Genomic DNA, 11,882 nt, shown 5'->3' on the forward strand with positions numbered 1-11,882 from the left:
TTTTCTGGTTGGAATGGGAATTATTTTCAAACCTCACAAGTGAGCTACTTTAGACACAAACGAAAGTATTTTTTTTTTTTTTTTTTTTTTTTTTTTTTACAATTACTTTGCCACTAATCTCACTCAATTTTCAAAACCTGAGACACAAGACTCAAAACAGTCAGCACCACGGTAATACAGCCTGTCCTATATTCAAAACCTTGCAATGTGCTTTCATATCTATTAATAAATCCTACACTTCCAAAATCATTGGTTCAAATAAGTCATTTATCATGAAATAATATGGGAACATTTGTTTCGATCACCCACGTACAATATACCTATAGCGTCACTGTTAATTGTTTTTATAATACTTTAGGGACAATAAGTAAGATTTTCATGTTAAAACATTGTTATAAGACTATTGTAAATCCATTTCAATCATTGAAAAAGGCTGACATGTTGACTCACCCTCTGCCTGTTTATAGTCCTTAAATTTGGGTTTCAAAATAATAACCAGAATTTAAGGACTATAAACACAGACAGAAGGTGAGTCAACATGTCAGTGAGCCTTTTTCAATGATAGGAAGGGATGAGTGAATGGTCTTGTAACAATGTTTTACCACAAAAATCTTACCTATAGTACCTTTAATATTGCAGTAAAAATACTTGATACATTTCAATATGGTTCTTTTTGTGGATCTAAATAAAGGGAATAGTGGAAATGGTAGAAGAGATTTCTTTATCCTAAAGCATTCATGATCTAAACATGGAATGTTGTTACAGTAATCAGTTTCCATAAAACTTTTCCTTAGGAGTAGTTACAGTTACTTATCATTTTGACTAGTTGGATTCATTGAGAGTTAGATGCATTGTAATGAATGAAAAGACAGTTGTATCATATGTAATGTGTGTATTTCATTTTGAAATGCTAATGCTTTGATGTTAAGTCGTGTCATTGCAAAGAAGTGATTTAAAAAAAAAATGACCTCAAGCTTCTCAAATTAGTGTCAAAGTGATTGTTAAAAAAAACGAACAACTGATTAGCAATGTATAGAGTCAAAACATATTTTAAAAATACAGACATGATGTGTTAATGTAGATAAATATTCATTTATTATTATTATTCAATCTCAAGGTCTGACCATTAGGTTTACCGGAGGACTACAATTTATGGACTCCTCCCCAGTATGTTTTAGCATGTATCTTTTGAATTCAACCTTTGACCCCCTCTCATCAGTTTTTTTAAATGTGTCCTCAGGCTTGCCCCTAGGTTGGTGAGGCTACAGCGTAACCCACATTTAATCCCAGACTCAAATCTTTACTAGTACAACATAATTACACTCTCAATTAAATACCAAAATCCACACTCAAATTCAGCTCCTGACAAACTATTTTATACAGTTGAAGACTAAAACAGGAGTTCATAAATCAAACCACTCTGTCACACTGCTGTGACATATATTAAAGGAGTAACATGGTGGTTGAATGTGATACTTGGCAGTTGTAAAAGTTCACCCAAACTGTCTGGGCATGGTAATGAGAACTGTCAATTAGCTATGATTGACAGACTGTGCTCCCACTTACCACACATTTCTGTTTGTTACCATAGCTACCTCCATAATACGCGCTCATCTTGGGAGCAAACTAGCTAGCTTACGCTATCGATAACGTCACCTTATGAGAGCAAACTAGCTAGCTTACGCTATCGATAACGTCACCTTATGAGAGCAAACTAGCTAGCTAGCTAGCTAAATTAATATAACCAGAAATAGCCTAATAGTCCTTAAAGGGCACTCTAATTTAAGTGAACCTAACGTTAGTCAAATATTTCCATTGTCTTGCCGAGACCAGTGGCGCAAACTATGGGTTACGCATTTTAACGGAGGGATAAAGGGAGTGGTTATCCTCATCTGCCGCACTACGAGGAGAACATTCTCAACCGGTTGAAAATAAGTTTAAAACACTTACTTCTCCAAAACTAAAGAACGGACATATTTTATACTTTCATCGTGTTTCTTCAATGCCCTCTTGTGCTGATTGCATATACACACCTAGAAAATGAGACCAATCACCATGTTACTTTTTCAAAATAATATTGGATTAGAAATACTGAGAAATATGTGCTGATCTTATAAAGGGACTTTATATGTTTGTAACAATGAGCAATATTGACTACCAACACTGCAAACTTTCAGAAACATTTTCAACCTTCAGCAGCAATTCCCCTTATCTCAGAGCCCCTCCCCTTACCCCAAAGCCCCTCCCCTCACATCAAAGCCCCTCCTCTAATGACAGAGTCCCTCCCCTTATCCCTGAGTTTCTCCCCTTATTGCAAAGCCCCTCCCCTTGTCTCAGAGCTCCCTTCCCTTATCTCAGAGCTCCTCCTCTTCTGGCTCTCGTAGTCCCTGGCTGTGGAGGGTCTTTCCTGTCATCTCCATTATCGCCTGAGTCTCAGGATCTGCGTCCAACACACTCCGCTTGCCCTGGGCCTGTAACTCAATAGTAATTAACGGTCATCAAAATGCAAGAAATATCATCACACTCATGACCGCTCTCAGTCCACTGAAACCTGCTTACCCATTGGGCCAGCAGAAACCACAAAAAGCAGCATGAAAAGCAAGTATGTGCCAAAAAAGTGGGTTTAAGTCTAGATAAATTATGTTGTTGGTGTTGACTTATATCTTATGCAAACGATAGCTCTGGCGATGCTGTACTTATGTGTGCCAATACCAGTGAAGTTCATCTGAATTTAAATTTTAGAATTTTGAGAGCAGGGATAGAGCTGAGAACCCAGAAGAAGGGAGGTTTAACTGACCTGCTGCTCCTCTGGCGGGTCTCCCACCCCCCACACCTCCACGGTTTCCAAGGTGAAGTCCTCCTGGCCCGAGAGCTGAGGGCTGCCGTATGTGGTGCAGCGCGGCCGCGCCCGGCTGTGGCCCCGCCCAAACTCGCTGTCCAGCCACAGGCCGAAGTACTCGTGCTGCCCGCCCATGCCCTGAGGGAGGGGGGAGGGAACGAGTCACAAGCCTACCTCGGATCAGGGGGATACGGAGTGACAGGCTGGTGTAGAGTCACTGATTCTGACTCAGACTGGTGTAGAGTCACTGATTCTGACTCAGGCTGGTGTAGAGTGTCTGATCCTGACTCAGGCTGGTGTAGAGTCACTGATTCTGATTCAGGCTGGTGTAGAGTGACTGGTTCTGACTCAGGCTGGTGTAGAGTCACTGATTCTGACTCAGGCTGGTGTAGAGTGTCTGATTCTGACTCAGGCTGGTGTAGAGTCACTGATTCTGATTCAGGCTGGTGTAGAGTCACTGATTCTGACTCAGGCTGGTGTAGAGTGACTGGTTCTGACTCAGGCTGGTGTAGAGTCACTGATTCTGACTCAGGCTGGTGTAGAGTATCTGATTCTGACTCAGGCTGGTGTAGAGTCACTGATCCTGACTCAGGCTGGTGTAGAGTCACTGATTCTGACTCAGGCTGGTGTAGAGTCACTGATTCTGACTCAGGCTGGTGTAGAGTGTCTATTTCTGACTCAGGCTGGTGTAGAGTGTCTGATTCTGACTCAGGCTGGTGTAGAGTCACTGATTCTGATTCAGGATTTAGAGTGAGGGTAGGGAGGCTCACCAGGCCGTTGGGCATGGTCTGCTGACTATGGTTCAGGTACATGTAGTGCTCGTTGTATCCCGTGTAGGTGTACACCCGCATTGTGGGAAACACTGAAAACAGGAAGCACCTGGAGTCCCCTGTACACACACACAACATAGTAAGACACCTGCACACACACACAGTAATACACCTGCACAGACACACACACACACACATAGTAATACACCTGGACAGACACACACACACATAGTAAGACAACTGCACACACACACACACATAGTAATACACCTGTACAGACATACAGTTGAGGCCAAACGTTTACATACATCTAAGCTAAAGATATTTAAACTCAGTTTTTCACAACTCCACACATTTCATGTTACCATACATTTATTTTGGCAAGTCAGTTAGGGCATCTACTTTGTTCACATCAGAGGTCATTTTATTGTATCCTTTTTACAATAATCTAAAACCTAAAATCTTGAAACAAAATGGCTTAAAGACAAGAAAGTGAAAGTAGTTGATTTGTGGACTGAACTAAAAAACATGTCTGAGCAAGGACGCCCACAAACCTAATTGAGTTACATCAGTTCTGTCAAGAGGAACTGAGAAAAAAAAGTATTGCGACAAGCTTTTGGAAGGCTACCCAAAGTGTTTGATTCAAGTTAAGCAATTAAAAGGCAATGCCACCAAATACTAAAGTGTATGTATATTTATTTTCCACTGAAAATATGATATAGTAAATAAAGGCTGAAATTAATCTCTTAGCTATTATTTTGACATGACCTCTAGTGGAAATAAAGTAGATACCATACATTTCCTGTGTTAAGTCAATCAGGGTAACATGAAATGTGTGGAATTCAGAAAATTTGGATTGGAATGTCTTTAGCCAAGGTATATGTAAACTCTTGGCCTCAGCTGTTGTAATACACCTATACAGACACACACCATGGTAATACTCCTGTACGGAGTCACACACCATGGTAATACTCCTGTACAGAGACACACACCATGGTAATACTCCTGTACGGAGTCACACACCATGGTAATACTCCTGTACAGAGACACACACCATGGTAATACTCCTGTACGGAGTCACAAAAAGAGTGACACATGCATACACTAATTCGCTGTATATAGTATATAATCAGCTAAATTTCTCTCTCTTTCAAAAGTAGCTCATTCATACCAGTCAAGCACAATTCTGTAACATAAACACGCATACTCACAATTCTTTATTTCATTCATTCAATCAATTCATTGTCCCTTTTATTTTTATCGATTTATAGATTCAAGTCCACTTAAAGTCTGGAGGACTTTTGGATTTAGGCATGAGCCATCCAGGAGAGGAAATAAGCCGGTAGAATCTCCCTAAAATATAAGCAGTAGTACTGAGCTGATGTACTAAACTGAATTTAGTTAGCTAATTCTGGCAGCTACCTAATGTTATATGATGGCCAGCTACTTGATTAATTGTTCTCTCAAACCCAGCTACCCACTATAGTAGCCAATCCATACATGTCTCCTCTTGCCCTCTACCCTTCAATTGGATCATAGAGCATATGAGTTCAGAATATTGGACACACCTTTCACATCCAGCAGACATAAAAAAGGCCCACGCCCAGAAGCGGCCTGAGGAGTTTTTTAGAATAACAAATACAAGTAGCCAAGCAAGTGAAGAGAACACAGACACAGGTCGCCAACATATCATAATATTGACCGATAACGTTTGTTCTGTAATATCTTCAAGGTGAAAACCCTGCGTAGTATGCCTTAACTCCGACTTGGTAAATGGTCTGCAGGGCCTTTACCCAAAGCGCTATCCATAACTGATGATTCTCATTCACCCATTCACAGACACCAATGGCGACTGGCCGCCACGCGGCTCGGTTTCCCTTCCCGGAAGAGGGGGGGGGGGGCTCCGCGGTCTCACCCTGGAACTGCGGCTTGGTGTCCCAGCTGTGCGAGGCGAAGCCTCCGAATCGGTGCCCGTCGGCGTCCCGCAGCAGCAGCAGGGTGGGGCCGCGGCGCACGCAGCAGCTCACCAGCCGCGAGAAGCTCTCGCCGTGCAGCCGCGTGGAGAACAGCGGCCTCCAGGGGGCGCTGTGCGCCGGCAGCTGCGGGTAGAGGAACAGCAGCAGGGGCAGGTGCAGCAGGGACCGCAGCTCGGCCCAGGGAGCGGGGCCGCAGGCGGGCAGCAGGGGGAGGGGGGGCTGCGAGGGGAGACGCACGCCCAGGCCCTCGCCCGTCACCAGCTCCAGGTACAGAGCCACGCCCGACACCCGGAACAGCCAGTCCTCCAGGCAGCCCACGTCGCAGGCCTGCTGGTCTGCAGGGACAGGTGAGGGGAGATTACCTGAGCCCCACCTCACTCGCAGCACCCTGCAACGCCCATACTGTCACCCATACACCCCCCCACACACTTTCACCTACAGTACTGTGCAAAAGTATTAGGCACATGGAAAGAATTCAGTAAAGCAAAGATGCTTTCAAAAAATGATGATCAGTTTCGAAATAAAAATAAATTAATAAATAAAAATTAATAAATCAAATTCATTCAAATTAATATTTGTGCGGTGACCACCCTTTGCCTTTAAAACTGGTAGGTTGTACCAAACATATTGGAAACTTATTCTGCAGACTTTGGCTGTCTCGCTTGCTTCTGACTCTCCAGGTAATCCCATACAGTGTAAATGTGCAGTAATATTTTGCTCTTTTCTACTGACACACTAATGCAGAAAACTAAATGTATAGTGTAGTGTACAGTACTGAGCCTAAGCCTTGCACAGTACTGTACACACCCTCAATAAAAAATCACCAGCACCCAACCCCCCAACCCCCCAACCCCCCGAGGCTCCCCGAAACACCCACCACACACTCTCACCCATCCCTGGAGGACCCACATACCTGTGAGTTTAAGTTCGGAGCTCATCTGCTCAGCCAGCAGTTTAACCCCTTGCTCGCCATCCTCCATGCGATCCGGCCTCCAGCCCTGCAGTCGCCCCCTGCTGGTCAGGGTCTGTATGACGGCTGAGACCAGGTCCTCCACAAACTGCAAGCATAACAGTCTGTTAAAAGCATAGGTAGATAAGCCACCTTATGCTTTTAACAGCCGATCTACTTACACAAGCCCACTGCTACTACCCACAGCAGTCTGCTTAAAAATTTACTTTAGCCACTACGCAACAGGCTACCCCATCTCTCTTTGCTCACCCCGTGCTTTACTGACTGAATATTCACAGCCAGCAGCATCAACACGCCCGTTCTGGAGGGCAGAAATGTGACCAACAGATGCCTGTCACCGATTCGTTGAACCGTCGCTGTTCCCCGCCTACCTCTCTGACCTGGTTGGCCGTGACAGTGGCCCCTCCCTCCCCGCTGGCCATCGCCATGACGAGCGGCGCACGCTCCTCCGCCGTGCCATGGAACACATCCGCCAGGAACACCAGCAGCTGCTCCCGGCTCACACCCCCACCAGGGGGCGCTGTTCCCCCGGGGCCTACGCTCTGCATGGCCTGAAACAGCCGCACTGCCATAGGCTCTGGAACCACGCCAGCCACACTCACCTGGCAGCCAGAGTACAGGTGAGATGATCGAATGGGGGCAACAGAAAGCACATTTTTGCATTAAGACAGCAGTTGTACCTTAAAGGTGCAATAGATACTTTCGGATTCCTACCAGTCAAGAGAGTAATTGCAGCAACAAACACTCTCAAAGCACAGCACTGTTTATTCCTCCCCCTTCTCTGTGAACACACTGATGTTGAAACACCATTGACTGTGGCAATTAGAACCATTTTTCAACCAATGAGCTTGAATTATTGCACAGCTAGGCTATACAATGTTTACAAGGGATTTACAATGGTCTTGTAACAATGTTTTAACACAAAAATCTTACCTATTGTACCGTTAAGGCAACAGTATAGTATAATGGCTTGGGAAATTCACTCTTAATCTTGAGGACCACTGCTATTGAACCTCTGAGCACGGCATTCAGAAACTCTGTTTTCAATTGACATTATAATTTTATAAATGTTTTTGATATTTTATTGTCCTGTATGATTGCTTTTCTGTATTTAATGTAAAGCACCTTGTACTTCAGTGTAAGAAAATTCCTATAATACAGTGATTCATTTTTTATTTTTTTAATCATGGCTTCAGCTGTATAAATTGATATTTTGTAGAAATGCAAGTTGTGTAAGCCCCTCTGGATATCAGCTCCTAATAAATGCCTAAATGCAAATGTGTTGACTTCAACACTGAAAGGTAGGCACAGAGACTCCAGACAAGAAGGCTCGTTCTCTCTGCCCAAATGTGGATGTTAATTCCACACAACTCAGGATTCAACTCAAGACTCACACGTAAACCTCGATTACAGGGCACCTCACCTTCAGTGCATCCAGTGTAAGGACTTTCTCGCTAGATCCCGGGGCCCTTCCAGAACCGGCTTCGAGCAGATGGTCGAACACCCTCTCCACGACCGGCCGTTCCTCCGGCCGAAACCGGATCATCCGTTTCTGCACCACTGCGCTTTCCGTGTTCCCCATTGCCCTACACAGAGAGAACTGCACAACAACGGGGTAATTACACAACGCAGGACTTTCTGTGGTTACCGTTAACTATGCAATTCTCTCCGTTACAGCTACGGCTCTGTGAGTAAATTCGTAAAGACGAACCACACATTTCAGTCAGACAGAGTTGTTTTACTGGATAAAATAAAACTGTTTCTCTCTTCGCGGGCTGTTTAAGATGCATAATGCGCTATAATGGTCATACAGCTCGGCTAATATCCCGGAAATATACAGCTTAGCGTAGTCTACTGTTCTAATCAACTTGATATGATGAGAGGGTGGTTTAAAAGTCAATGTGAGATCATCAGTCAGTCATTGATAGTGATAAAAGCTCGTGTGCGTCTATAAAATAAGTCATTATGGCTGTTAATTGTTACAATATCATTTCTGTTTTTCAATTATTGTATATGCTTCACGTATGGCATATGACAGAGCATGCAGTGACAGACAGACGGTCGCAAAACGAACCTTACTATTGTTATTGAACTGTTCACATTTCGACGTTCGGCGTAAATACACATACACACTTCCTGAAATCTGAGTGACTGGTAACATACACCAATCGAAATCGAAAACATTCAACGGGGCGCGTCACTACGAAGTCATACACCAATAGAATCTGTCATGAGTGCTATGAGAGGATTCCATTGGTTAAAATCGGAATGCCCTCCGTGTTCCTTTTTTGACTAATTGCTGATTCACACAAAATTTATCTGACTGAAGATAGCCTTTGAGATTCCAAAATATAGACAGGGTTGTAAATCGAAGATGTTTGTGACTTGATTGTCACCTGTCTTGTTGGGAAACTGTGATATGCTAAGCGTATATATTTTTGGTAACACTTTACAATGAGGTTACATAAATTGGCAATAACTAATGTAGGTGCTATATAACTATTGAGATGTTCATATGTAGTAGTTACATGTTTGTATGTATTTGTAGATCATTAATTCATGTTATCAATTGCATTTGCAAATGGTTAATTATGCGTTTATTGTATGGTTTGTTTATTATATGTATAAATATGAATGTAACTAAAAGTTTAGGAGTTAACACATACATTAAGTAATGAAAAGTTAATTTCATGCTTAATCAATGTATTTGTGCAACAATTAATTAATGCTAACCAATAGCTACATTAGTTAATGCCAGTTCATGCAACCTTATTCTAAAGTGTGGCCTATCTTTTCAGGCAACCCGAATAAAAGAATTGGATCGGATATATTTGCAGCGTTATTCAATCGGGCACCACACAATTGGGTGTGTCAAATTTTCGAGGAAAAAAGTGAACTAGACGGAGCATCGAAAAAGGGAAGAAATGCGATATGGTTATGACAAAAGAAGGAGGGTTGTGAAGCTGTCCTTCCCAGATACTTCCTTTCACTTCTCCAAAAAGCAAAAAAAATCTGTTCTATTATATTATTGTATATGCACGGAATGTCGTTTACATCTTAGATATATAACATAACGCTGTATAGATATAGGCCTAGCTATAACATCCAAGCTGCTGCTGCAATAATTCAGCATTAACACAATTTCATACGTGGCTTAGCTGTAGAACGTAGTTCACTGAATAACTCAGATTAGATGTACCATTGGTTCCTGTTTACCAGTGGATTTAATTTTAGGAGCTGTTCAGCTCAGGTGATCATGTGATGAAAAGTGGAAAGACCATTTGTCGGCGAAGTGGCAAATTAAACGAAGTTGACGAAGAAATAATCATGCCCACGAAGTCCCGTCCGTTTGCAGTTTCTTTACTCGCCAGAGGTGGGCGCTAGATATCAACGCAGCGTCTTGAGCAGACGCCTTTCGTCATTGAGCGTGCGCGCTTCAGGGCTCTTTCTCCTGAAACAGCAGGCGATGAAAAGCACCTTTTAAGGGCATGAGATTAGCCATGTGAGGAAGGTGGGTGTGTTATCTGCTCGAGCGGTGTGCCTGACTGTTCCCAATTCACTCTAGGTGGTGAGGTGACGTATACAGATAACGTCCTTCTCTGTGTTCATTAAGATTGGCAAGACTGTAAACCTTCAATTACGTTAGTAAACACCTATTACTGGACCTCACTTACACCAATTCTCTGAATCCATTTAAACATAAAAATATAGCATATTTCCAATAAGCTTGCTCAGCATACTTTTAAAATAATTAAATTAACTGTATAAACTGGACACCACAGCTGTGATAAGATACCATCATGACCCAGCAGGATACTACAGCTGTAGAACATATCACTGAATCATGCACGAGTTCTATAGCTCTGTGTAAGTGTGTCACAGTGTTGTAGCACAGATTAAATTAACCTAATTAATCTAATGGCCAGCTGTGTATTCTTCCCATGGAATGCTCTGTCTCCATTCTGTCTTTGCTGAAATATTTCAAATGAATGCTTCTTCATTTCATGACCAAGTATAGTACAGATACATCGGAGAAACACCCGGAAACCCCCGTTACTAACCAGAACCTCCTGTAGTTCAGAGAAACGGGCAGATGGCAGGAATCAAGGAATCGGCCATCTGGTTAGTCTGCAGTAATATCTGTGGTTCCACTCTCTTCCTCCTGTGACGTCATCAAACTTCACTACTTTGAAGCCCTGGTTGCTTGGGTGGCCTTCTGACGCATCTTTCATCACACTAAAAAAAAAAATCTTTTTAGGTAGTGTTCATCTCTGACGGTGTGAGATAATACCCTGGTGAGATGGATTGTTAACTGATGACATGCCACTGATGCAAAATATATTACTGAAAGTTATGGGCTCATGTTTAGACAAGCTTTTGTGCTGTGATATTACTGTATCTCCCCTAAGGGACGTTTGTGTAGAGTATTATGGTGGCAGCAAGAATCTGTGGAGAGGAGTCTTATATAGGCTTCAGTTATAGGGGTAGGGTCAGTAACTCAAATTTCTTGAACAAGTAATGATAACCCTTGTCGAATTGAAACATGTTTGATTAGCTTTCTTAAGTGATTATTTATTAGAAAGGGGAGAACTAGTATGTTTTGACATTCACTTCCATCGGTATGTCTTTATAACAAAATATTTTGAAAAGGAGACCCCATGCTAGTTTGTTCATTATTGTGCTGAAGCCAGATTGTTACACTTGGATTTTATCAACCAGAAAAACAAACATTTTCAAACCATTTGCAATTTTGAGGCCCTGTCGTTCTGCCGGCTCTGAAATGTGACATCTTTGCTCTGAATTCATCTTTCTGCAAAGGATCTCCTCAGAAGGTGCTTTGTGATAACCTTGACACCCCTCTCCCCCAAGGAAAACAAAAAGATGGAGCATGACAGAGCTATGACTTGCACGAGCAGACGAGACGGGGATAAACACAAATACGTAAATAAATAGAAGTCTTCCTCTGGGTGACTCATAATGTAGAACGTGTACAAGCTTTCGTCTCTGTGATTCATGAGCCGAATCTGTACTGGGGCAAATGTCGGTAAGTGTTGCAGCAAATAACACTGATTGATGAAAATGTATGATAATGCTGTGCTCCGACACACACACACACAGGGAGTGAGAGAGAGAGAAAGAGAAAGAGAAATAGAAAGATTGAGAGGGGGGGGGGGTCTTCATATTCCTGAGGTACACTGACCACAAACAAGCGCAAAACACAGTTGCCACAAGTCCCCATATAAGGCGGTGCTGAGTCGATGTGTCTCAGTCGCTCTGTGGGTTTTCTTGCGAGCCCCAACACGAGGTTTACACAAGCTCTCTTCACT

General features: G+C 42.8%; 1 protein-coding gene and 1 long non-coding RNA gene across 4 annotated transcripts; both read right to left on the bottom strand.

The window, feature by feature from the left end:
• Nucleotides 1-707: 707 nt before the first annotated feature.
• LOC133111616 (uncharacterized) lies at nucleotides 708-2,221 on the bottom strand. Its single transcript, XR_009705005.1, has 2 exons — nucleotides 1,701-2,221; nucleotides 708-1,656 (listed from the first exon to the last, which is right to left on the bottom strand). It is a non-coding gene; the product is annotated as an uncharacterized LOC133111616 (long non-coding RNA).
• A 45-nt stretch (nucleotides 2,222-2,266) lies between these two features.
• On the bottom strand, nucleotides 2,267-8,708 carry meak7 (MTOR associated protein, eak-7 homolog). 3 transcript variants are annotated; one of them, XM_061221093.1, is made up of 8 exons: nucleotides 8,630-8,708; nucleotides 7,974-8,155; nucleotides 6,927-7,152; nucleotides 6,499-6,643; nucleotides 5,525-5,920; nucleotides 3,610-3,728; nucleotides 2,798-2,977; nucleotides 2,267-2,471 (listed from the first exon to the last, which is right to left on the bottom strand). In XM_061221093.1, the coding sequence occupies exons 2-8, from the start codon at nucleotides 8,135-8,137 to the stop codon at nucleotides 2,355-2,357; spliced, it is 1,347 nt and encodes a 448-aa protein (XP_061077077.1). In that variant the 5' UTR covers nucleotides 8,138-8,155; nucleotides 8,630-8,708; the 3' UTR covers nucleotides 2,267-2,354. The 3 variants fall into 3 exon arrangements, with proteins under 3 accessions (XP_061077077.1, XP_061077076.1, XP_061077078.1); XM_061221092.1 differs by having other exon boundaries at nucleotides 8,635-8,697; XM_061221094.1 differs by lacking the exon at nucleotides 3,610-3,728 and having other exon boundaries at nucleotides 2,300-2,471; nucleotides 8,635-8,697.
• Nucleotides 8,709-11,882: the final 3,174 nt, after the last annotated feature.

The sequence above is a fragment of the Conger conger genome, chromosome 15 (genome assembly GCF_963514075.1).
Source record: "Conger conger chromosome 15, fConCon1.1, whole genome shotgun sequence".
Taxonomy (NCBI): Eukaryota; Metazoa; Chordata; class Actinopteri; order Anguilliformes; family Congridae; genus Conger; species Conger conger.

What these genes read in the sequence shown, in the direction of transcription:
- meak7 (XM_061221092.1), bottom strand. Translation starts at nt 8,682, where the DNA reads ATGTGTATTTACGCCGAACGTCGAAATGTGAACAGTTCAATAACAATA. An exon ending in CTCCGAACTTAAACTCACAG is followed by an intron (nt 5,921 to 6,498) that starts GTATGTGGGTCC and finishes CTGTCCCTGCAG; the next exon opens with ACCAGCAGGCCTGCGACGTG. An exon ending in CACCAAGCCGCAGTTCCAGG is followed by an intron (nt 3,729 to 5,524) that starts GTGAGACCGCGG and finishes GTGTGTGTACAG; the next exon opens with GGGACTCCAGGTGCTTCCTG.